Below are 24,417 nucleotides of genomic sequence, written 5' to 3'. Positions count from 1 at the left end.
AAATTTAAAGTAAATTCCACTGGCTAAAACTCATATATTACTTAAATAAGTTTATATCTGTATAGAAAATAGATAATAAATAGTATTTCCTAATTTATTGAAATCATCAATAAACACAAAAAACAAAAAGGTTAACAAAATAATTGCACATTTAATATGTACATATTTATTTTTTGGTCATACTACATTCATTCTATTTAATTATTTTTAAATTGAAGAAAAATTTAACATTTTTTAACCAAATTTCAATTCTTAAATGTTAGCTTTTCAACCATGTCGTAAAAAAGAAAAAAAAATCACACGGTTTAAACAGAATAATAATAATAATAATAACTTCTTACTAGTTATTTATAATACACTTAAATAACAAAAATTTGTGTCGATGAATACATTTAATAATTTTTTTTCCTACCAGATTTAAACCAATGACAATTGCTGTTTAATACATAGGGAAGTATATATGGATTTGAAAGAATAGCAGATGCATTAGGTCGAACTGTTGGATCACGATTTAATAACTCATGCAAAAGCCTTATCACATCACTGTCGTAAAAGGTCATTTTGTCTGAAAGACTTAAAACTCCTTCTACGATGCTTGATATAGTGTCTGCTAAACTCTATAAATAATTTGATCAAATTTAGTTTAATTTAGAAGTTTTTATAAATCAATGAATTATTATCTTAATACTTACCTCAGCATAAAAAGGATGTTTTGAAGTAATCAAATAATATAACACACAACCAATTTGCCATATATCACTTTTTAATCTTAGAGGTTTCCCACAACATTGCTCAGGAGACATATAACATGGTGTACACCGGTTTTCACCAACAATTTTGTCACTAGCATTTTAAGTTCATACATTTTTTTATGTTTCTATAGTAAGTATTAATACAATTATCAATTATTTACCTGGTTAATATGCGAGAAGAACCAAAATCGCCAAGTTTTACTATTGTACCTTGATTTCCAGTCAATAATATATTCATTGGATTAATATCACTATGTATAATCCTCATTTTGTGAATGTAATCCACGGCCATTGTAAGTTGACTAAATATATTTAAAACACACTAGAAAATGTTGAAAATATCAATTAATAAAAATTAATAAAATATAAAATATGAAGAAAAAAAATAAATACATTTTGGGCAATATAATTTGAAGTTTGAGAACATTTATTAACAAAGTTTTCTAGAGTTCCATGTATGGCATATTCCATAATAATATGAAAACTTTGTTTATTTTGAAAACTATTATAATATTTGATGATGTTTGGATGATTTAACATTTGAAGAATCTGAATTTCTTTGATAGCTTCCTGAAAAAAATGTAGGTACATTAAAATTAAAAATACAACATAATGTTGTTGTTTACCTTTACGTTCTCTGTTGACATGGATTTTATATGTATTGTTTTCATCACAGCTAATTTCTTTAAATTAAAGTCTCTAACCAATTCGACAACTCTAAAAATTGTAATATTTATAAATTAAAAATTAACATAGGTATTACGTTATATCTATTGAAAAATTTACCCAAAAGCTCCACGTCCAAGCACACCAACTATGTTATATGAATCCATACTCAAAAAAAAAAAATAATCAACAATTACTATTTTACTGTACAAAAATATCTAGTATAATTGCAGTCATCATGTACCCATTGTCACCTTAAACATAAAATTAAAAGATGACTGAGTAATAACCAGTATAAGATGGTAGGAATAATATAGTTTTACATCAGATATTATCCAAAATTAGAATCATTCAGGGTTTGCCTTAAAAAATCAAACTTCATTTATATTTTTAAAGATATAAAATACCTATGTTAACAATGAAAAAAATTTATTAAAAATGCCTTAATAGTAATACAGTAACACTATAGTCCACAGTTACTATCTAATTAAAAAAAAAAAAAAATGTTAAAAAAATAATAATGTATACCTTGAAACAATACTTATTGGCCAATTTAATACTGTTATTACTTACTTGAGTTAGTTTAATTTTATATGATGAAACTAATTTGAATTCTATAATGTATTTATTGTAGATTTGAATCAAACACAGCAAAAATAGTTAAAAAAAATTAAGCATGGAGTCTGAGACTACAAATGACTTCACAAAATTAGCTTTTTTCTTTTTAGTTTTTAATTGAACAAGACGTCTCGGTACTAAATTACCACAGTTGCCAGTTGGTATTTTACAGTTTAACGTTATAACTTTTATCTAACACATAGGTAATATCACAATAGTAAAATTCCCACATAAAGATTAAAAAATAATATATTATTAGAAAATTTTTAATAATCTAACGTTACTTATCATTTTTATGTAAAAACCAAAACTGTACTTATAAATAGAACAGTACAGTGAATACCAATATTCCAATTTCCAAGTGTTTATTTAATATTTTAATCAACATTTAAACATTATTTAACATTTAATTTTTGAACCACCGAATTCGTGACCGTCTAAAAATATATTATACTTAAATATTTAATTTCATAGAAAAAAGAACAAAAAAAAAAAAAAAAAGGCAATCAGACTAATCAGAGGCCTAACACCCTTCACCTCGCCACCACCGTAGTCATTTGTAACTCGCAAGTTATCCTTTAAAGCTTTAAATTTTTAGCAGTACCTATTATATTCAAATTAAAATATTTTTTTTAAGTAGGACTGTATTAAAGGAGTGGCTCGGATAGCTTAGGACGCTTACATTTTGGGAGTGCCAAAAAAATAAAATACCTAATTACGCATACCTACTATGTAGGTACGTAAATATTGCGATACGCGTGTTCCTTAGTAAACCGCACGATTTAAGATATTGTGATTGCCATTTGCCCTACAAAAAAGTTATTTCTATTTTAAAAAGGTGTCATGATAGTATTATACGACTCAATAGTCTAGGCTTTAAGCCATATTAAATATTAAATGCCACAAATGTCCACAATACAGAAACTAGCCACACATTTATCTATAATTGCAATTTTCAATGAGGAAATGCTGGTGATGATGAAGAAACAGTAGAAATAATTGTAGCCCTAAGGGCTAAGGTGCCAAAGTTTTCAAATACTTCCCAGTGCCCGGTTAATTGTAATTATTAATTAACAAATTATTTAGCACGATAACATTATGGTGCTTTTACTGTAGTCTGTAGCTACATTAATTAAACTAAGGACCAAATTCTATAACTTCTATATTTTTAGTAAATTTAATTATTTTCCCTATTTACTTGGGAAAATCAGTTTAGGTTATTATAATACAAGTCAGTAAATCTATCCCGATTCACGCTGTAAACGTGAACGGCGTATTAAAATATTTTAATGGTTTGTATGAAATAATACACTTCGATATACGGACGACACCGCACCGTTAAGTTACAGCACAGACAGGACTGACCGACTATAATATCATCCGAAAGAATATTTTGACGGTCCGGTTCATAGCGGGTACAGTAAAAATCGAAATCCTAATTATAAAATATTAAATCTATAAATACGTAGGTAATATAAAATATATATCAATAGGTAATTAAGTAAAGGCGTCTGGTAAAATAAACGGATTTGCGAAATCCTAATGCCGGCGACCAAGATCAACGTACCTGTCGTCTAAATTCTCTGCGATGTATCGTTTGAGTTCATTTGTACTTTTTAGTCCGATCATACTTTATCGACATTTTTTCGTACACCACACTAACAATTAGCTTTAACCACCATTAGACCCTATACGACAGATGAAAGAATTAAATATGTAACTCTAAATGAATTGTTTGAACGACTACTTTTGTACGTCGTCGTCAACTGTCCCCGACGACTGAACGTCTGTCTCAGAAAAAATATTTATAATATTTTACCGTCCGCAATGGAGTCCGATGGACGGCCGCCGAGAAGAGGTAATTTACATTATAAAAAAAAAATACCTACGTTTTACTTACAAGTGGTCAATCTGATGGCGGCGCACCGTCACCGGGACTGGGGAGTGGAACCGAGGAAGCGGTTCTGGCACAGGTTCCAGGAAACGGAGTCGGCAGTCGATCGAGGAACAGACTCGTTTGACTTTATTTCTGCACCAGCAGACGGACCGCGTCGTATTCGTGATGTGGACGATTTACCGGGTGGAGTGCTCGGAGGTAGGTCTCCTGGCAAGTGGCAGCTGCAGGTGATCCGGAGCCGCTAAGTCACCTCTGCAATAACACGGCCGAGCGGAGGGCGACCGGCGATTGCTTGACGGCACGTCGTCCTTCTCGTCTTGTCAGTGTTGTCGTGTGAGCACGCGATGAGACGTCGGACATGACGACGGCGACACAGGGTAAGGTTCACAAGAGCACGGACGGAGCCAGACGTCATGTCACCCGAACACGTTTTCCGGCCACCCGCGGAACGACGGGATTCGCCAACTCGGTGGCCGTCGGGTCGTGGTCGGTCGGACCACTCTGGTGGCTCGGCGAGCGACCTTCTGCTTTGGACACGCGAAGCGATGGTGGACGACGATGACTGGCGGCCAGTGGTACACAAACGATTCCTCACCGACTGTACTTGTTAGGAGCTCGTCTGTTGAGTTCTTACAGTTTTCCTCTACTGAATGATAAATATGTGTACAAATATGTATTTACATAATAATGTATACGACTCGGACGGCTTTTTTTTTGTTTTATCTAAAATGTTGCTCGTAACATAATAATATGTATTATAATTATTAATTTTTTATACACTATACAATTTTGTATTACTATTTGGCAATCGCTTTGTTTTGTTTTTATCAAATTTTTTCACATTTTGAGCATCCTTATTTTTTTGATTCTTGTCCACTATTGGATTTTTGTTACCTAAAAAGTTAATAAACTGTAATTTGTGTTTACTGCAAAGAATTATTGTTTTTTTTTTTTTCAAAAAATATTTTCGAGTACATTACAATATTGATCCCAATCGTTACAAAATTAACGACTTATAAAATCGTTTAAACATTTTCAAAGATCGCTTATTAGGGAGAGATTTTTTTTAAATCTTTTTTTTTTTTGTAATAAGCAGCGAAAATAGGTTTAATAGTAACTTAGCAGGTACTTAGTAGTTAAAACTATCGAGTAACCGAACACAGTTGGTAAGAATCATAGGCGCAAAGCGCAAATTGCTTCAATTTGGGGTGGGGCTTAAGCCCCGACTATTATTACATTAAAAAAAATCCGTGGATACTAATGTTAAACCACGTCACCACGATTATTATTAGTATCTTAAAATTTAACACAGTTTTAATTGTATATTGGTATTTATAAGTATTAAATATACAATATCATTTATACCTATATTATTCCCTAAATATTTAAATAAAAATATCCAACATGTTAAACATCAATACATAATATGTTCTATTTATATATAGTATAATGGTACCTATATTTAAATAGGTACAGTTGTTTAACTTAAGGATAACATTCTATCTTTTTGTGAAAAAACATTGAGAATTTTTTCACTATCAAATTTCTACATTCAATATAATATATAGTAAATTTATTCTATTCCATTGTAGCGTAGCTCTTGTCCAAGTTTTAATTCGGTGCATTACCGAAAAGTTTCTTTCGCAAGAAGCTGATGAATGATGATACAGGTAGACAATACAATAGCAACTTTTATAAGAGTACCTATACAAATTTGGATAACCTAACTACGTATACACAAATACACAATATTTTTGAATATTTTAATTGTGATTATTTTTTAATTTTTAATTTTTATATAAATACTACAATATATAGGTGTATGAAATATGAATTATATGAATCCTAAAAAAATAATGTACTTAAATCAAATTTCAAAATTATTGAGTTTTTAATAGTTTGTGGGGCACTAATAAATTGGGGGGGGGACTAATTATAACTTTGAAGGGGCTAAGCCCCCTCCCCTTAGTTCCTCTGCGATTAGCGCTTGTAGGTAAGATGGTAAGAACTAAGAAGACACTACACTGGGAAAACTGTGCAATCAGGTATGCCATTAAGTGTCCGTTTTACAATCATAGTTTAAAGTTTAAACACTTTAAACCTAGGTTACCTACAGATTTTACCGGCCGAATTTGGCGGTTTAACCTTGGTTTAACTAATTGTTATACAGGCCCTAAGAGTAGCAGCAGTTAAAAAGTACCTAGTTAAAAAGGACGAATGGAGAAGAATTGGCGATAAAAAAAATAATAATATTGAATAAAAATAACCGAGCGGAGAGCACCCTTCATAAAAATATATATAGGTATATTATATATGTCTATATAATAATATCGCACTGATCAAATTAATTAATAAAATTGGTATTTAGCTAAGTCGTATAAGACAAAAGATCTAAAAATAAATACGACTTCAGTCTTCAATTTTATAATTAACATAGTTGTCATAAACCGAGTAACAATTTCAAGGTGTGAGGTCGGTTAAATAGACCGATGTGTGCACGGTTTCACAGAGAGTGCTAAATTTATTATACCTATAGTATTATATTTTGGACACTGATTAAATTTAATTGTACATTCTGGTCATGAGGTGATCCATTATAATTGAAGTGAAGGATGTAGGATTTTTTAAAAGGAGTTCTCATGCCGTGACAAAGTTGCAGGAAATGCAATAGCAAACTGATTCTCCTACTTTAAAACTAAAACAAGTTGCCCTACTCGTTGGAATTCTACTTATGATATGTTTGACAGAATTAAAAAAATTAGAGTCTATTATTGCCACTTAAGCTATTTCAAATAATAGTGAGATCAATTATCTTATTGCTAATGATTGGGATATTCCGGAAAATTTGAAAGATCTATTGAAAATATTTTATTTTATGATATTACGGTGGAAATAAGTGCTGAAAAATACATTACAATTTCAAAAGCAATCATTTTTGTAAATGCTTCAGTAAAATATACTCAAAGATTTACTGATGATGTGATTTCACTGTAAAAAGTTAAAGAAATGGTAACAATTTTGAACCAAAAGCTATTAATTGGATTTGGAAGGATAGAGGATGATATTATGTTGATTGCTCAATCTATACTCTATTAGATCCCAAGTTTAAAAAACATGGATTTTTTGATGCTTGCAAATTTAATGTAGCCATATCAATGTTGTGTAATAAATTAGAGGCTCTACAAACCAAACAAGATACAAATCCACAACAAACATCAACTTTTTCAAAATACCGATACCAAATATAAGCTGTGAAATACGGAGAGTGTTTGATCAAACTGTCACAAGTGTTATCGGTGGACATAATACAGGAGCAGCCGAAATAATAGAACTGGATAAATATTTAAACAAATCATTAACAAAAATGAAAATCCATTACTTTGGTGGTCTGAGAGAAAATAAATTGATTCACAGTCATATGAAATAGTTAAAAAGACTTCTTTGTTTAATAGCTACGTCAGTTCCATGTGAACGAGTTTTTTCAAAAGCTGGACTAGTGGTTTTGATAAAAATTTATTATCACTAAAAATTACCATTTTAATGAAGAATATTCTGATGTAGTTCTTCGATCAACTCCAGTTAAGCACTTGTTAAGAATTCCTTACAGTAAAATTGCCAAAGTTACTATTTATGATTGGTACAACTACCGTTTATTTACATGACATACTATATTGATTAATACATTTATATATTTTCTGTCATGATTTCCAATATCTACCCCCATGAAGGTGTCGTCACTGGATGTATATAATAAAGAAATGCTAAGTTTTTTATTCTATTAGAATGTGACAAATTATATATTGATGTGTGCATTATTTTTAAGTATTATGGAAATAAATGAAATGTATACTGTACAATATATATTATCTATTTTATTTTATGTGAGTAACCTATCCATAAGTTATAGCCCAATGTCACTTCTCGTTTTAGTGAATAAGAAAGGTAGGATTTTATTTTTTATTTTAAGAGATCATTAAATGTGTTTGCTTGATACAATGATATCTTTTAGAAGTATATACTATATACTTCAAAAATAAATCTCTTAAATGCCTCACAAGCAACTACTACTACATTAACTATATGGAGGCAAAAAACAAAAAAATACATCGAAAAATAGTTTATTTCATAATAAATTGTATTCACTTTTATTGAGAATACAATTTATCGACGTATCTTCTGTACATTCTTCAATTAACATTTATGTCCACAAAAAAGGTAATAAAACCCCTTGTATATTACAATATTATTCTGATACCATTTTATATATTACACTTCTATCATCGTTAATTGACTGTTGGGGAAATTTACTGATATTAAATGCCATAAGTACTGCTTGACCAACACCTGTTGTAAATTAAGCACATATAATATTTATTATTATTATTATATACAGTTAACGTGAGAGATTGAGGCTTTCATACTTGATCCACATGCAACTACGCGGTTTGCAAGACCACAGTCAAATGCTTCTTTAGAGTGTACATCTCTGCCAGTCAATAATATATCCATAGTTCTTGAATAACCTACAGATTTTAAAAGCCTCTTAAAAGATATTTCTGATTTTGAAGTCTTTAATTTTCTATCAATTGCCATGACAGCATTTTCTTCAACAATGCGCAAATCACACCACAAGCACAAATCAAAACCAGCATTGTAAGCAAATCCAGAAACAGCAGCTATGATTGGTTTTTGACAATGTGATTGTAAAAATTCCTTAAGATAAAATAAATAATTGTTTAATAATAAAAATTAGATAAACTAAACTTTTATTTATTACATTGAATATTTGTGGTGCATTGGACAATTCATCAGAGTCCATTCCTGCACAGAATGATCCCCCTTCACCATATAGAACAGCAACAGTTGACGAAGAGTCATTTTCAAAATTTGTAACAGCTTTTTTTAAATCATAAAGAGTTTCCACATTTAATGAGTTTTTATCATCTGGTCTATTCAATGATATTAAAGTAATATGTTGGTGTTTGGATGTTTTAACATTTGGATGAATAGTTTCTGAAATTTCTGAAATAATAAAATACATGAAAACTAAATTTATAATAATTATAACAGACATTTTTACTATGAAATAGATTTTTTTTTTTTAAATATATATTAGTATCCAGGGGCGGACCCAGGAAAATCCAATAAAATCTATCATCTATAATCCTCAAAGAATGTTAAGGATATTATCTCACTAATAGTTGAGAAAATAGAGGTAAATATTAAATTAGAAACTTTGAATAATGTACCTATGTGTTGAACGTAATAAGTAAGAGTTCACAACAAGGTCTACACCATTGTGGAAATGGACATCTCTTCATATGTAAAAAATGTCATTATTTACAATTTTAAGTTTAAGTAAACCGTTGTTACGAGTACAAACGTATAATATCCCCAACTCTGTTTTTCACATTTCAAACATTAAATTATATTAATAATGCCTTGAATAAAATATTAATTAATAATCAAACCATTCGATGTAGGAACAGCTCCAGACGAAAACAATTTATTTAATTTTGTCGATGTGTTAAATCGTAGGTACTTCGTAGAATAAAGAAATAATTTGAATTGTTTTAAAAAAGCCATGTTTATAATTCACGATTTAAATCGTGTTATAATAATATTTTTTGAAATTTAAATCGCTATCAATAAATATTTTGTTAACATTATCAACCAACAGCTGATTTATTCATAAGTAAATAGTAATGTTATATATATATATAAATGTAAATATTATTGCAAATTAGTGATTAATAGATACTAGATAGTGGATACTGGATAATATAATATTGAAATTCTCGAAATACTCGTGTACTGTGGAGTAGGTTCTATTATTATTTATTTAATTTTTAGTTTTCGGAATAATTTTGAATAATGTTCAACCAAATGAATGTCACATTATGTAGTGAATATTCAAAATATTTATATTCATTAAAAAAATCTTCACTTTGATATTCATGCGAAATTTATCATATTAATTACAAAATAATTTATCATGAAAAAACTTGCTTTACTAAAATTACTTCTGTTATTTATAACAGCCAATGTTCAAAGTATGTAATGTGATTTGTAGCCTTGTTTAAATTAAATGTTGTTAATAAGTTTAAATTTATTATTTAGGTACAATTCACAAAAATCTCGCACATTTTGAAACTTTACATGCTTCAGATTTTTCTCATACCATAGTGAAACGTGGTATTAGTGATAGTCCACACCCATTAAACAAAGTAAAAGAAGTATCATTTACCACATTGGGAAGGTAATATATTATTTATAACTTAATGTGTAAATCTGTAGAATTTGTATAGAGCATCATAGACTTTTATTAAAAGTTTCTCTAAGTAGTCCAAACTCACCTCTTGACACCTATAATTAAAAATATAAATTTTAATTATTTTACAGAGATTTTCGATTAATTTTAACACCAAAAAAAGGATTACTACATCATCAATTTGAAGCCACAAGTATAGATGCTGAAGGAAATGAAACCCCAGTTGCAGTTGGTATGTTCAGACATAATTAATTTCTATTATCTTAGCAAACATATTTCTCACTGTAATATCCTAAAATTAAGTATCTACAGTAAATTATACTTTGATTATATTTATAAATAGTTATGTATGTATTAAAAAAATCATTTTTTTTTTTTAATTTCTTAGATCATGAACATTTTTATGATGGTCGAGTATTTGGAGAGAAAAGTTCACATGCTAGTGTACATTTGGATGAAGGTGTTATGACAGCTATTATTGATGTTCCTGGGGAAACTTATCACATTGAAGTATATTGAATACTTTTATTTACCTACCTACAGTAATTTTTAATTTATTATTATTTTGTTTTATTTTAGCCATCTTGGAGACATATGGATGATAAAGATAACAAAACAATGGTAACTTATAAAGCTTCAGATGTACGATTAAGTTGGGAACATTCGGACCAAAAACAACATAAACCATGTGCTTATGTAAAAGAAGATGCAGGTTTGTGTTTTAGCTATGTTAATTTTAGATATGATTTAACTAATATTATTATGTTTCCAGAGGTGGAAACTGTAGATGAAGACGATGATAATTTAAATTCTATAACACGCTCTAAACGCGATGCGGATTCTTATGACTATATGATTACACCTACAAGAACCCGTTGTCCATTGCTTTTAGTTGCTGACTATAGATTTTTTAGAGAAATGGGCGGAGGGGATACAAAAACAACTATAAATTATTTGGTAAGTATTAAAATATGAAATATTTCAATTAATGTAACTAGAATAATTTGAAAATTTACTGTTTTAAAAATAAATTAGCTACCTTTAAGTATTGTGTACCGTTATATATATACTAACAATTTAAGTTCACAATAAATATTTTACTGTTTTTATTATTATTTAAAAAATACTTCGGTTTATCTAAACATAATATATTTTAATTTTAAACCTATCAAATAATTGGTAAACAAAATCTATGTGTATTTTTAGATAAGTCTAATTGATCGTGTACACAAAATATATAATGATACTTTATGGCTGGAACGTCAAGAATCTGATGGATTTCGTGGCATGGGATTTGTTATTAAAAAAATAACAGTACATAGCGATCCAACTAAAGTACGAAGTTCAGAGGATCACTATAACATGATTCGAGAAAAATGGGATGTTCGATCACTACTTGAGGTATTTTATTTCATATGTACTATTTTTATACTTAAACGTCTTAAACAACTAAGTAATACACATTACATTGTGTATAAAAATTTTCTTTTTATTCACCTTTTTTCAGGCCATCCTCTGTATTTCTAAGTATTTCTTCAATAAAACTTCAACTTCAAGTTATCCTTTTACCATCCAATACCTATTGAATCTTTTTACTTTTTATGTTTAAATCATATCACCTATTCTTCCTCATTTTCCCCACAATTGTTTTAACTCCTAAATATTTAAAATTTCTAATTCTACCTAGAAAATAAACTCCATCTCAATATTCTTATTTCTATTATTTACTATTTTATTTTTGAAACTATATAGACATAAATATTATGATAAAAATAAATTATTAATTTCACAATTGATCTATAATAATAAATAGGAATTTTCTAAATCAAAAGATGTGTCCAAGTATTGTTTAGCGCATCTATTTACGCATCAAACATTCAGATCAAAACGATCTTCAGTATTGGGTTTAGCATATATAGCCTCACCTAGAAGTTATGCAATTGGCGGCATATGTAGTCCTGGTGAATATTTCTTGTTTATGTCACATTTTACTGATGGAAAAGGACTAACTGCACAAAACACAAATTAATTACATAAATCCTTAACTCATACTAATAAAATATTAAATGTTGCCATTGGTAAAACACTAAAATATGTATACATTCAACCATGTTGACTTATTGTAATAGTGCATGGGTTACAATATGTGTCATATGTTATTGGTGATTAATTAGATAATTAACTGATCAAAAAATTCTTATAATATATATGTATAGAATCATACTAATTAATTATAATTTATAAGGCAACTTACATAGTTATATATTTCAATACTTGATAGTTAATATAGTTACACATTCCTTTTGCCTTAACAATATCTTATACCAGAATGTTTGCTTTTGTATTACTTGTTATAATTATGGTGTGATATTTTATAATAACAACTAATATCAAATATGTAATTATTCAAGTACAATAGTATATTAATTGTTTGATTATTTTAATTTGATATTTGCTTATGGAATTAATAAACATACTTGGCATTTACTAATTCTTTTAATTTGCATCTCTACTTTTGCTTTTTTTTTTTTAACTCAACAAAAAAACTATCTTTGTTTTATTAATTAATACAATAACTCAATTTTTGAAAAATATAAAATTTATAAATAATCTATTACTTCTTTATACCGCTTTCCTGGTGGCAGGTATTTAGCCGTGAATATAGCCATAAAGACTTCTGCTTGGCTCATCTATTTACCGATTTAAAATTTGAAGGAGGTATTCTAGGACTTGCTTATGTCGGTTCTCCTAGACGTAATTCTGTTGGTGGAATTTGTACACCAGGTGATGGAAGCATTAATAATTAAAAATAAATTATTTTTCATAAAAATACATTTTTATGATTGGAAATTTAATGTAACAGAGTATTTTAAGAATGGGTACACATTATACCTTAATTCTGGTCTAAGTTCAAGCCGTAATCACTATGGTCAACGAGTAATTACACGAGAAGCAGATTTAGTTACTGCTCATGAATTTGGTCATAATTGGGGATCTGAACATGATCCAGATATAACTGAATGTAGTCCTACTGCTAGCCAGGGAGGATCTTTTCTTATGTATACATATAGTGTCAGTGGATATGATATTAACAACAAAGTAAGTTTGAATAATAGTAAATAAATTAATGAATCATAAACTTACCTATATTTATTTTAAATTTTAATTTTTTTCAGAGATTCTCTCCATGTAGTTTACGGTCTATACGTAAAGTATTACAAGCCAAATCAGCACGTTGTTTTTCAGAACCAGAGGAATCATTTTGTGGTAATCTTAGAGTCGAAGGAAATGAAGAATGTGATGCTGGTCTTTTAGGTACTGAAGATAATGACTCTTGCTGTGACAAGAACTGTAAACTCAGAAGAGCTCAAGGTGCTAGATGCAGGTACTAAAATATAATAATATATTATATAGTAATTTGTTTGTCATTTAATTTTTTTGATTAATTTATTTAGTGATAAAAACTCACCTTGTTGTCAAAATTGTCAGTTTATGGCATCTGGAGTGAAATGCCGTGAAGGACAATTTGCCACTTGTGAACAAGAATCTCGCTGTACAGGTACTGGAGCTGAGTGTCCTAAAAGTCCACCTATGCCTGATGGTACTGGCTGCCTTGAAAGGGGAAAATGTCGTTCTGGTAAATGCATACCTTTTTGCGAGACACAAGGATTACAAAGCTGTATGTGTGATACTAGTAAGTAAAAAATAATTAATGACCGATTTTAGACATTCAATTTTTAAGGCGTTTTTGTTTTAATATCAATAAGATTGTTTTTTCATCATAATAGTTTCTTATTTTCAGTTTTACAGTCATGCAAACGTTGTTGTCGTATAAATTTAAATGATACATGTTATCCAGTTGATCCACCTGATGTATTACCGGACGGAACGCCATGCATTCAAGGATTTTGTAACAAAGTACTATTAAATTGTTTATTGATTAGAAAAAAAATATATTTATATGTGAATAGTAATTACATTGGTTTGTAATAGGGCGCTTGTGAGAAAACTATTCAAGATGTTGTAGAACGTTTTTGGGATATCATTGAAGAAATCAACATTAACAAGATGCTAAGGTTCTTAAAGGATAATATTGTAGGCACAGTGATTTTGATTACTGGTTTGATATGGGTACCAGCATCTTGTATAATTAACTGGTTAGATCATAAACGTGCCAAAGAAGTCCGCGAAAGAAGGAAATGGGAAGATCAAGATGATTTTGTGCAAATGTCCAATGATGCAAGACCAAAAAAAATAATTTACATTAAAGTGCCAACTAGTCAAGTGGAAAGTCTAACGATGAACAAATGAGTTACTTAAATTAACAATAAATACACACATAATATGTATAAATATTTATTGTATAAGTCAACAAATTGAATACTTCAGGATCTCCACGGTTAAAAGAATAAGAAATAGTTCGTTTAAATTCTATTAAGTTACCTTTTATTATTATTATTACTTTTTTTTTTTACATTTTAAAATGTTATTATAAAAATCTTTGTTTTTAAACTAGTCACAAATATAATTAAGGTTTATAAAAATAGATATGAAATTAACATTTAATTTTAATTATTACATAATGGTATTGCAATAAATCAATTTTTTACTATACAAATATATTTTATTCAATGTATGTAAATCAAATTATAGTTAATATGTTAAAATTTACATAAAATATATTTTTTATAGGTATATATATTATATATATATATATTTCTATTTAAAACATATAAAATTTTATGAAAAAGTAATTACAAGCAGAACAATCACAATATACTAATTAATACTTAAGTATAATTCATAATTATACTTTTTTTTTTTTATCAACAATATAACAGTTTACAGTAATAAGTAAGAAATAAAAGTAAATTAACATAATACATACACGTAGAACAATAATAATAAAAATGAAAATAAAAATAAAACAATTAATTCAACTGACATAATGCATAAAATATAAAAAAAAAAATAATTGAAACATATTAAACAATGTTTAATAGTTTTAACTAAATTATACAAAAAATAAAATATTAATTTTAGAATACATAATTATATAATATAAAATATGATATAAGTATGTTCCAAACTAAAGAAAAAAACAACTCTCTCACCTTTCGTCTGAACCATAAACACCAGAGTACTCGTGTTTTCTATGGTCTGTACACACAGTAATATTATATAGAGGTCGGAAGGGATAGAGTTGCTGTTAGTTAGGGAACAAAAGCTGTAAAAAGGACGGCGCCGCACTCACATTTTTTACCAAGATGTTTGGTAAGAGCTGTATATTATAAAAACATAAATACTGTCTTATAAACTAACAAATAGTATGCTTGTGTAAAAAAAAAAAATACAATTTAAAGTGATGTACTATTCATATATAATTATTTCATTGGTGGAATTTTAATACATCTAGTTTTAACATGTAAAATCTTAGCTAAAAAATGTATATATATCGTATAATATAGTATATTTGCATATACTTTGTTAAGTAGATCATGTGTAAAAATAATAAAAATTAATAATAATAATACTTCAGTCTGTGGTTGAATAACCTAATTTGATATTATAGCAAAGTTTGGTTGAAACGTCTGTGCTTTTTAAGTCATAATGATAGATTATATTACTAATGATTAAAGATACACTATTCTAAAATATTATTTATATACTACATATGATAATAATAAAGTTATAGTAACTACATAAATAGCAAAACATAAATTATCCTATATAGTATATATATGCTAGAGATTAAAATGGAAAGAAATAAGTGTATATTATCCTTAATACCATAATGGAAGTAAAAATATATTTATTAAATATTTTTTAGGTGGGTTACTTGGTTATAGTAAACACTATTACATTTTTGATAATCATAATTTTTATATTATGTCAATTAAAAAAGTTTGAGCCATTGTTTTTGTCCATCGACAATAGTGAACACACATGTTTAAATAAATGATAAACGTTATTGTAAATTTTAAATATAATGGTACTTAGCTTGGTAAATAAATGTTATTGGAACAAAATATACCACACATATTTGTCAGGTATAAAATTAACAAAAAAAAAAAAAAAAAATAGAAAAAGAAATAAAGAACTCACGTTAGATTTACTCATGAAACAAATTGCTGTTTGTCTAAAAGCTATCTTTTATTCACTTCTGAATAAATTGAATTGTGATTAATTTCGTTCAAGTCTACTTTTAAACTTTCATAATTTGGATCATTTTCAACATATTCAACGGTCATTGTCCTAGTCAAGCTTGCATAGTCTGGTTCAGATGGTTTTTCAATTTTTTTTATCCGAGCATAACCATGACTAGTAGGCCGTAACTCTTCGTAATTAGGATCAACATCTGATGTCTTTTTAGGTTCGACCAATCTATCATAAATACCTTCATCGTACGAGGAAGGAACATTAGAAGATGTTTGTTCGGGTGAATCATTGCGTTTCTTCATAACTTTAGCATACATTTCATCCAAGTATTCTGGAGGTTTAGGTAGAGGTGAATTGGCCGGTCGTTTTTCAGGCTTAGGTGAATTAGAACTCACAGCACTTGATGAAGAATCTATAAATAAAGTTCATTTATCACATTTCTATATTATTTATATCATGAATATTGAACATAGATTTATATACTTATAAAGCTATAAATCATTAAAAAATTACCCTGTCTGGAATGTGTTTGTTCAGGTCCATTAATGTGAGATGTAGAAGCTTTATACGCTTGACCTGTTGAAGCAACTGGTATATTATTTGCACTAGGTATCTGAGCATATGTTTCACTTCCACTAGTATATACATTATTGCTTGGGTCCATAATAGCTGCATACATTTCATCTGTATAAATTAGAAATAAATATTTATTATATGATATTTAAATAATTTATATAGCTATTTCACATACCAGAATCATCTGAGACAAAAGCATAATGAGGATCTGATGGTATACCACCATTTCTAGTACTGGACATGATCCTTGATAATGGTTCTCGAACACTGATACTCGTGTATCCTTCTGAAATTTGGTTATAAAGTTAAAGAAATAAATTTTAAACAATTATTCTATTACTATTCTTACTACTAGAATCATGTGAATCGCCACTGTAATGTCCCTGCCTTGGTTGCACATTTAACGGATGTTCTATAGGTCCTACTGGTGGAGTCATGTAAGGAATGTTAATACTAGCAGCTTCATCACCAGCAATTACACTAGCTGCTGCTATATCTTGATCAGGAGCGCTGTCAACTTCGTCCAATTCTATTGACCCAGTTAAGCTGGTTTTTTCCGATCTAAAACATAAATTTATAAAATAAAATACATATTTGAAGTATAATGTGAATTTATCAATAAATAATTATTAATTACCTTTGGGAACCTAACCTTTGATTAGTTGTATTATTCACACCAACTTTAGCATATGGATGTTCCTGTTTTAATTTGTCATATGGGTTTTCCTTGTTCACACAGGCATAGACACATTCACTTTTGGATGCTGTAGTGCCACTAGAAGGAGACATTGTGTTATTGACATATTTTGAAGAGTCCCCTTTGATGCCATCTTTATTTTCTTCAACAGTAGCATACAGTTCGGAGTTGGTATCACCGCCATACCAAACAGCAGTGGCAACAGCATCTGAACCCCTAGGTGTTTCAACAGGTAAATCAGGAAGACTTCTAGTGGCTGAAGATAAAGTTGCACCAGCTGAACTTCTATTGAAATATAAATAAAAAATTAGATACAAATGAAATTATTAATATAATCCCTAATATAAAAACCTTTTGGTACTATTTGTTGGGGATGGACTAGTTGATAAGTTTCTGTTCACTGGTTCTGGTCCAACATCAGGATTGGTAATTTTTACCATGCCAGCAAGACCAAGTAATTCATTTCTATTGTGATACAAGCAAACAAAAATAAACAAAAATGTACATTCCAAAATAAAATAACAAAATAATTTAAATGCATTACTTTCTAGTTACAATTTTTAGTAGACTAAAAATAATTTAGTTAGCAAACAATAGCAACAATTTTAAGTTAAGTTTCATAAGCACAAGCGTTAAATGTTTCAAATATTAATATAGTTTAAAATATTACACTTAGCTATGCATATTTATAATGTAATCAGATCTATATTCTATCCCACAAGAGAACATGCCAAAATCCGATCAAAATTTGTTATTCTTTATATTCCCACACAACATGCTGCTATAGTGGAATCGGTCTCGATGGTAGAATGTCATGAGGGGATTCACAGAATATATATTATTGTTGGACAGAGTATAGGTAAACCTAGGTATATATAAGTTTCTTTTTTTTAAATTTTAACATATTACATTTTTGTTATTGTTATTATTATTATACAGGGCAATTATTTTAATAAATAACACTCATTATTTAAAAAAAACTATTATCGTTTTTGAAAATAATTTTTTTATTATATAATTTCCAGTCGAAATAAAACAATATTTTTAAAGTTTTTTTTACTTTTTTGAATGATAACATATATTTTAAATTTAATATTCTGAAACAGCATAGTTTTTGGAATATTTCAATAAATAAAAATTTAAATTTAAACAAGTATTTAAAGTTTAGGTGAGTGAAGTAACTAATATTTTGCAGGATATCACCAGTGGCGCACTAAACTTAAATTTTAAATGACGTTATTTTATATTAATATATTGTTTTTATTATTATTTACTTATAAAAAGGTTATAATATAATAAAACGTAGTTGAAAGAACCAAAAGGTTGGGTTTTTGCGTGTAATTCAACAATACTTTCATGGGGTGGGTGGCACCAACCCCCTAGAAAAGTTGATGCAGTTGAGTCAAATTGAGCCTTTCAGCCCGCCACTCTATTCCGCTCATCAAAGTTAAAAAATTATTAATAGTGAATATTTATTTAAAAGAAAATTCTTGATAATATATAATTAAAATTAAACAGACACCTTTAAAGTATTAATTTTTTTATGATGCTTAGGTAGAATTTTATAAAATCAAAGAATGTATATACTGTATATGATATGAACATAATTTTACATGCATATAAATAAAACTTATAATAATTCAGTTATATAGAATTAGTAATGACTCATCAAGTATGTTCAACCTCGTTTTATCCAATAATAATAAATTTATTCAATTTCTAACTCATTATTTTAAAGTTTATGTAAGGACCATATATTTTTATTACTACTATATAATATTATTCATATTTTTTTTTCGTATAATTTAAAGAAATTTCTGTTGTGATACAAACCTTTTATTAAAATGAGAATTAACAACTTTTATTACAGTAAATTGTGATGCATATGATTGTTTTTAAAAATGTTGGTGTATATAAATCAAATTCTTAATAAAATGTCACTGTTATTTATTTAAACTTACTGGCTACTAAGGATAATAGTTCTTAAAACTGGCTTTACAAAATTAAAAAATAAATGTAATATCAAATATCTATATGCGGATAATTTTTTAAACTCCAAGCTGTTAATAGATTATTGTCTTTCTTCTTCTCAATTTTTTACAGCCTTGAAGAACTTTCTCTGTCTTTTATACATTCTTCCAATATTTTTCTATCTGTCTCCATTCTCTATCCATTCTATCTTCTATTATTATTTCCCGAGTAAATTTAATCAAATCTTCATTGATCTTTTTGATCCTATTCAACCAACACTTTCTAGGTAAATTTCTAGGTCTTTTCCCATTTAAATTTCTTACTAGACTTCAATTAAAATGCTGTTTAACATAACCAGTAACTCAAATCAATAACTTATAAGAGAAACATTTATAATTTTTCCTCATCTTCTGTGATGATCGACCATGTTTTATATGAGTTTCACATAACAAATCAATTTTAATATTTGAGGCCATATTGTTTGTTTAAAGCAAAAGTGGTGAACCTACTACACTGTTATGACAAGTTGGTATAGCTACAGAATACTCCTTAAAATGTGAATAGAATTAAAATTCTAATTTTAGGATTTCATGAAAAATCACTTAACATTTAATGGATTAATATTGAGCTAATTCTTCTTTTAACATGATTTGGCGACCCACGATTAGTCTATTAAATTTAATAGAACCATTAAATTAATCAATTTTTCACGTAATCCAGTAGTTTTTATTAGTGTTTTCCAGTGAACTTAAAAATTCTAAAAATCAAATTCAATTAAATTGGAGGTGTACATGCTTGTTGAATCATCATGTATGAGTAGTATTACTAGTGCTATATTAAATACCTAAATAATAAATATCTACTATACTGTTTTAAATATAAATAAAATAGAGTTTAAACCAGGTAAATTAAATTCAATAATCATAATTTTAAACATAATTATAAAATATGACTCACTTTGGTATTGACTTGTGACATCCACAAATACAAGCAACAATCAGTATAATGGTAGTAAACAATAGTCCACCAGACACAAACCATATTAAACTCTCTTCAAACATCATGATATTATAATAAAATTAAATGTCATTTTAACACAAATATAACTTAGCCTTGAGCGTTTTTAAACATTAAAATTCGGTTTTCGAAATAATTTTGAAAGTAATCTTAGTACGTTTTACATATTTTTTAGCGATTGAGCATTTGCAAGACTGCCACCACATAATTAAACAATAATCACTAAATAATATATAATTGAATACAATATTAACTTTAATAAACAACTTTAACAATCAAACACCAATAATTAATACAGTAATTATTGCATTTCGTTATACTTTCCAAATTAAATTTCATGTTAAAAATTGTTTAATGTTTATCAACCGTGTTATCAACAATTTTTTTTTATTACGGTAATCCCCACTCCGTCAAATCGGTATAATTATTAATTCGTATCCACAAGTTGGTGAGTAAATTAAAATTTACTTATTGACCATGAATATAAAATTATATTTTGATGAATGATAATAATTTAAAATTTTGTTTTGTGTTCAATGGATCTGGCAAAATTTTAATTTAATACGTTTTTTAGCTATTATAGTTATATTAGTAACTTTTATACTGATTAATTATTTTATTTAATTGCTTTTGTATAACAGAAACCATGGGAAAAAGAATAATCTTAATTGTTCTATTACTGAGTTATTATGTAAGTGCATATTCTCGTTCAAACGAAAATGAAACTTTGAAAAAAAAAATATCTTTGAATGATGAACCAGAATTTAATGTTCGACACCTCAATAAACCATTCAAAATTAATAAACTAAATTTAGTTTGGAGCAAAGCTAAACAGGTAACTATTAATGATAATAATTATTTTAATGTATTATTTTAAAATCCAATTAATATGATTGTAATTTAAAGAGATGTTCAGAGCCAGAATTGAGATCATTGCTGTCAGAGTTGCGAATTCATGATGAAGACGAACGGGAACTAAAGATGTATAAAACCAAAAACTTAGATAAAGATGGAGAAATGGAATCTATTGTCCGAAAAAAGCTTTTAGGTAAAATTATGTGTTTATTGTGTTGTAACTTTTCACAAACTAAGTTTGTTTAGGTCTCAATTCTTAAAATAAAATTTATATTTTAAGATTCTTTGAAGTTCTGTAGAGACTTGAATCTATTAATTAGGATTCAGGACCTGATTAAAAAATGTACCAATTAAAATATTTTTATATTAGTAATGTCATATTTTAATAGGTAATAATTTCTGCTTAATTAAGTTTTCAAGAAAAGTATTATTTTTTTTTTAATATTTAAGGAAAAAAAATTAAATTTGTAAATAATTATATGTACATTTATTAAATTTAAGATAACATAAAAAAAAAATCTAAATCGAGTAATAGGTAAATTGCATACTAAAAAATTGAAAATTATATATATTTCAAGTTTTCAAAAACAATATATTTTTAGTCAAATTTTTTTTTTTTTGTTATTGAATTATCCAAATAACTAAAAGGGATAATGAATTTGAAGTTAATTTGCAATTTAATTTGAAGAGTTTTATGTTTTATTCTTTATTGATCATTATTCATTATCATGGGCGTAGGTAAGGACTAAGGGGGTATTTGGGTGTTCAAACACCCCCCTAAATTAAAAATAAAACAATTTAAAAAAAAATATTGTGGATTAAATTTAATGTATATTTGACCAAAACTCCCTCCGAAAATATTTCCTATCTACGCCCATGATTATTATGACTAAAAATCATTATAATAAAAAATGTATAAATTTTAATTTGATTTGATTACTGCTCAATATTTAGGTATATTGGAAAGATATAAGTTAAGCTATCATTTTGATGAGACTGAACCTCAAATTAATCAAACAAATTTTGATACACAAGATCATGTTTCTGGAGATTCATCCAAAGTTGTTGATAAATATTTATTGCATGATAAACGATTAAATCAACTATGGGACCAAGCCAAACAATCTGGTTTTACAAGTAATATTATTAATCACTAAATTTTAACTAAAAATATTAAAATTATACAATTTTATAATTTTTATTCACATTGATTTTTAGATATTGAGCTAATAGCACTAAAAGATGAATTTTTAAGTCACCAAAAAAAAATTGATGAATTTTATTCATTTACAAATGAAATCGAACACATGCAAAATGATATACCTATAGGTAAATGTTTATAAACTTATTACAAATCATTTTTACTAAAATGTATACTGTTTTTTTCCCAGTTTCTAAAAAAGGAATTAAAGATGATTACAATTCATTACTCGAATCTCAAGGTTTTACTGACATCAGTCATAAGCAAAGAATCTTACAGTAAATACATATTTTATATATTATATTTAAATAAAAAAAAGACGTGCCCTACCTGATATTTACACATAATTCAATAACATATAACAATAATAATAAAAACTATGAACTATCCTTTTAATGTTTAATATGTATTAGGTGTACTGACTGTATAATGTCTATTGGTAAATTACATTTTGGTTTATATTAAGAGACAATTTATTAGAAACTATTATTGGTATAAACCAGTATAAAATTATCCCATGCTAGGGTAATGAACCATATCAATGGTATGGTAGAAAATTCCAATGTGTTTTTTTATGTTTATGAATGAGATTTCCTAAAATATGAATATTAGTATTATACCTATCAGTAGTTAAAGTATTATTTTTTGGCAGTTTAATGCATAATTTTTATTATTTAGTATCATTATTTGAAGTTTAATTTGTATTTGATAATTTTTAAATTCTACATATGAATTTTTATTTCCCCATAACAGTGATATCAATAATTTATACAGTAGTCTGTTTCAGTGTTTCATGAAAAGAAGGTGCTATGTCTTGACAAAAACCGGATATTCTTGCATATCCATATACCTATCACTCATAGCCATATTCTGCTTGGCACCTGTTTATAGCTTAATTTACATGCATAAAACAGTACCTTTCTTTCATGAAACAGACTATATTTAACTGTAGAATTAAAAAAGTTACAAAATATATTTATAATTTAAATATAATATACTTATATATCAAAGACATAGAGTATTATTAACTTGGTTTAAAAAGCTAATTATTTATAAGTTTTTACTTTCTGATTAACCGCATTCTGAGATAGACAATAATTTTGTAATTTTGCTATTTAAAATTGACTGTATGTATTTTATTATTTTTTACTTATATTATTTAGAAATCGAATACATGATATAAAAGATAGTTTTGATCGTCTTCATCGACTATCGCTTACTGGTCCTAATAGTGAAGAGTTTGTGGAACCTAAAGTACAAGAAATCTGGATTAAAGCTCAAAAAACAAATTTTAGTAAAGATGAATTGCAACTTCTACATGTAAGAAATAATCAGTATAAATTTCATGTTGAACAACTCATTCATATTAAAATTTTTTAGGATGAATTAAAAGAGTATGAGCGGCGATTATTAAAACTTCGACATTTTAATGTGGATCGAGCAGCTGGAAATGAACATAATGATATTGAAAAAAAAATTAAAAAAGAGAGTAGAAATGTTCAAAAGTTACATAAAATACTGGAAGACAAGATAAATAAACGGAGAGAAGAACTATAGACTTATGCTGTTGTCATTTTTGAACAAAAATATTTTTTTAATTTTTATATTTATTTATACCTCTTGTAAATATAAATTTTATATCAATAGCAACTAGAGTCAACTAAATTATGTTTGAACAAATTATTTCATTATTATTTATAAAAATAAATTAAGTATTTGTTTTTTATGATTTTCAAT

General features: G+C 27.5%; 5 protein-coding genes across 12 annotated transcripts; 2 read left to right on the top strand and 3 right to left on the bottom strand.

The window, feature by feature from the left end:
- Positions 1–333: 333 nt before the first annotated feature.
- On the bottom strand, positions 334–4,803 carry LOC114130987 (serine/threonine-protein kinase Nek8-like). Of its 3 annotated transcripts, none has more exons than XM_027996099.2 (7): positions 3,937–4,803; positions 1,539–1,672; positions 1,379–1,469; positions 1,146–1,322; positions 914–1,074; positions 693–843; positions 334–617 (listed from the first exon to the last, which is right to left on the bottom strand). In XM_027996099.2, the coding sequence occupies exons 2-7, from the start codon at positions 1,583–1,585 to the stop codon at positions 393–395; spliced, it is 852 nt and encodes a 283-aa protein (XP_027851900.1). In that variant the 5' UTR covers positions 1,586–1,672; positions 3,937–4,803; the 3' UTR covers positions 334–392. The 3 variants fall into 3 exon arrangements, with proteins under 3 accessions (XP_027851900.1, XP_027851901.1, XP_027851899.1); XM_027996100.2 differs by lacking the exon at positions 3,937–4,803 and adding an exon at positions 1,992–2,283 and having other exon boundaries at positions 1,539–1,586; XM_027996098.2 differs by lacking the exon at positions 3,937–4,803 and adding an exon at positions 1,992–2,282.
- A 3,232-nt stretch (positions 4,804–8,035) lies between these two features.
- On the bottom strand, positions 8,036–9,572 carry LOC114130989 (probable enoyl-CoA hydratase, mitochondrial). Its single transcript, XM_027996101.2, has 4 exons — positions 9,405–9,572; positions 8,711–8,955; positions 8,355–8,646; positions 8,036–8,277 (listed from the first exon to the last, which is right to left on the bottom strand). Exons 1-4 carry the CDS (start codon positions 9,517–9,519, stop codon positions 8,177–8,179), a joined length of 753 nt encoding a protein of 250 aa, XP_027851902.2. The 5' UTR covers positions 9,520–9,572; the 3' UTR covers positions 8,036–8,176.
- Positions 9,573–9,703: 131 nt separating this feature from the next.
- Positions 9,704–14,638, top strand: LOC114130986 (ADAM 17-like protease). Of its 3 annotated transcripts, none has more exons than XM_027996096.2 (13): positions 9,704–9,986; positions 10,054–10,192; positions 10,336–10,436; positions 10,593–10,714; positions 10,784–10,916; positions 10,977–11,161; positions 11,411–11,605; positions 12,018–12,165; positions 13,068–13,303; positions 13,381–13,589; positions 13,660–13,898; positions 14,007–14,122; positions 14,198–14,638. In XM_027996096.2, exons 1-13 carry the CDS (start codon positions 9,929–9,931, stop codon positions 14,513–14,515), a joined length of 2,199 nt encoding a protein of 732 aa, XP_027851897.1. In that variant the 5' UTR covers positions 9,704–9,928; the 3' UTR covers positions 14,516–14,638. The 3 variants fall into 3 exon arrangements, with proteins under 3 accessions (XP_027851897.1, XP_027851896.1, XP_027851898.1); XM_027996097.2 differs by lacking the exon at positions 12,018–12,165 and adding an exon at positions 12,850–12,988 and having other exon boundaries at positions 9,705–9,986; XM_027996095.2 differs by lacking the exon at positions 12,018–12,165 and adding an exon at positions 12,850–12,988 and having other exon boundaries at positions 10,784–11,161.
- A 569-nt stretch (positions 14,639–15,207) lies between these two features.
- On the bottom strand, positions 15,208–20,787 carry LOC114131009 (uncharacterized). Of its 3 annotated transcripts, none has more exons than XM_027996130.2 (7): positions 20,565–20,787; positions 17,988–18,101; positions 17,577–17,921; positions 17,289–17,500; positions 17,115–17,225; positions 16,877–17,047; positions 15,208–16,775 (listed from the first exon to the last, which is right to left on the bottom strand). In XM_027996130.2, the coding sequence occupies exons 1-7, from the start codon at positions 20,669–20,671 to the stop codon at positions 16,351–16,353; spliced, it is 1,485 nt and encodes a 494-aa protein (XP_027851931.2). In that variant the 5' UTR covers positions 20,672–20,787; the 3' UTR covers positions 15,208–16,350. The 3 variants fall into 3 exon arrangements, with proteins under 3 accessions (XP_027851931.2, XP_027851932.2, XP_027851933.2); XM_027996131.2 differs by having other exon boundaries at positions 17,592–17,921; XM_027996132.2 differs by lacking the exon at positions 17,988–18,101.
- A 133-nt stretch (positions 20,788–20,920) lies between these two features.
- LOC114131010 (alpha-2-macroglobulin receptor-associated protein) lies at positions 20,921–24,416 on the top strand. 2 transcript variants are annotated; one of them, XM_027996134.2, is made up of 8 exons: positions 20,921–21,072; positions 21,266–21,459; positions 21,531–21,672; positions 22,434–22,616; positions 22,698–22,808; positions 22,871–22,958; positions 23,844–24,000; positions 24,061–24,416. In XM_027996134.2, exons 2-8 carry the CDS (start codon positions 21,271–21,273, stop codon positions 24,235–24,237), a joined length of 1,047 nt encoding a protein of 348 aa, XP_027851935.2. In that variant the 5' UTR covers positions 20,921–21,072; positions 21,266–21,270; the 3' UTR covers positions 24,238–24,416. The 2 variants fall into 2 exon arrangements, with proteins under 2 accessions (XP_027851935.2, XP_027851934.2); XM_027996133.2 differs by lacking the exon at positions 20,921–21,072 and having other exon boundaries at positions 21,095–21,459.
- The last annotated feature ends 1 nt before the right edge of the window (position 24,417 follows it).

This window comes from Aphis gossypii, chromosome 3 (genome assembly GCF_020184175.1).
Source record: "Aphis gossypii isolate Hap1 chromosome 3, ASM2018417v2, whole genome shotgun sequence".
In the NCBI taxonomy this organism is placed as follows: domain Eukaryota; kingdom Metazoa; phylum Arthropoda; class Insecta; order Hemiptera; family Aphididae; genus Aphis; species Aphis gossypii.
Note: the sequence above shows the minus strand (reverse complement) of the source record. Positions and strands in the feature narration are given on the sequence as shown.

What these genes read in the sequence shown, in the direction of transcription:
- LOC114131009 (XM_027996130.2), bottom strand. Translation starts at nt 20,671, where the DNA reads ATGATGTTTGAAGAGAGTTTAATATGGTTTGTGTCTGGTGGACTATTG. An exon ending in TGTCACAAGTCAATACCAAA is followed by an intron (nt 18,102 to 20,564) that starts GTGAGTCATATT and finishes GTATCACAATAG; the next exon opens with AAATGAATTACTTGGTCTTG. An exon ending in TTTTGTCTCAGATGATTCTG is followed by an intron (nt 17,048 to 17,114) that starts GTATGTGAAATA and finishes TAATTTATACAG; the next exon opens with ATGAAATGTATGCAGCTATT.
- LOC114130989 (XM_027996101.2), bottom strand. Translation starts at nt 9,519, where the DNA reads ATGGCTTTTTTAAAACAATTCAAATTATTTCTTTATTCTACGAAGTAC. An exon ending in AGCTGTTCCTACATCGAATG is followed by an intron (nt 8,956 to 9,404) that starts GTTTGATTATTA and finishes TTATTATTTCAG; the next exon opens with AAATTTCAGAAACTATTCAT. An exon ending in ATGCACCACAAATATTCAAT is followed by an intron (nt 8,647 to 8,710) that starts GTAATAAATAAA and finishes TTTTATCTTAAG; the next exon opens with GAATTTTTACAATCACATTG.
- LOC114130986 (XM_027996095.2), top strand. Translation starts at nt 9,929, where the DNA reads ATGAAAAAACTTGCTTTACTAAAATTACTTCTGTTATTTATAACAGCC. An exon ending in AAACAACTATAAATTATTTG is followed by an intron (nt 11,162 to 11,410) that starts GTAAGTATTAAA and finishes GTGTATTTTTAG; the next exon opens with ATAAGTCTAATTGATCGTGT. An exon ending in ATGTTCGATCACTACTTGAG is followed by an intron (nt 11,606 to 12,849) that starts GTATTTTATTTC and finishes TCCTGGTGGCAG; the next exon opens with GTATTTAGCCGTGAATATAG.
- LOC114131010 (XM_027996134.2), top strand. Translation starts at nt 21,271, where the DNA reads ATGGGAAAAAGAATAATCTTAATTGTTCTATTACTGAGTTATTATGTA. An exon ending in TTTGGAGCAAAGCTAAACAG is followed by an intron (nt 21,460 to 21,530) that starts GTAACTATTAAT and finishes TGTAATTTAAAG; the next exon opens with AGATGTTCAGAGCCAGAATT. An exon ending in TGTCCGAAAAAAGCTTTTAG is followed by an intron (nt 21,673 to 22,433) that starts GTAAAATTATGT and finishes CTCAATATTTAG; the next exon opens with GTATATTGGAAAGATATAAG.
- LOC114130987 (XM_027996099.2), bottom strand. Translation starts at nt 1,585, where the DNA reads ATGGATTCATATAACATAGTTGGTGTGCTTGGACGTGGAGCTTTTGG. An exon ending in CTTGGACGTGGAGCTTTTGG is followed by an intron (nt 1,470 to 1,538) that starts GTAAATTTTTCA and finishes TACAATTTTTAG; the next exon opens with AGTTGTCGAATTGGTTAGAG. An exon ending in AACATCCTTTTTATGCTGAG is followed by an intron (nt 618 to 692) that starts GTAAGTATTAAG and finishes AATTATTTATAG; the next exon opens with AGTTTAGCAGACACTATATC.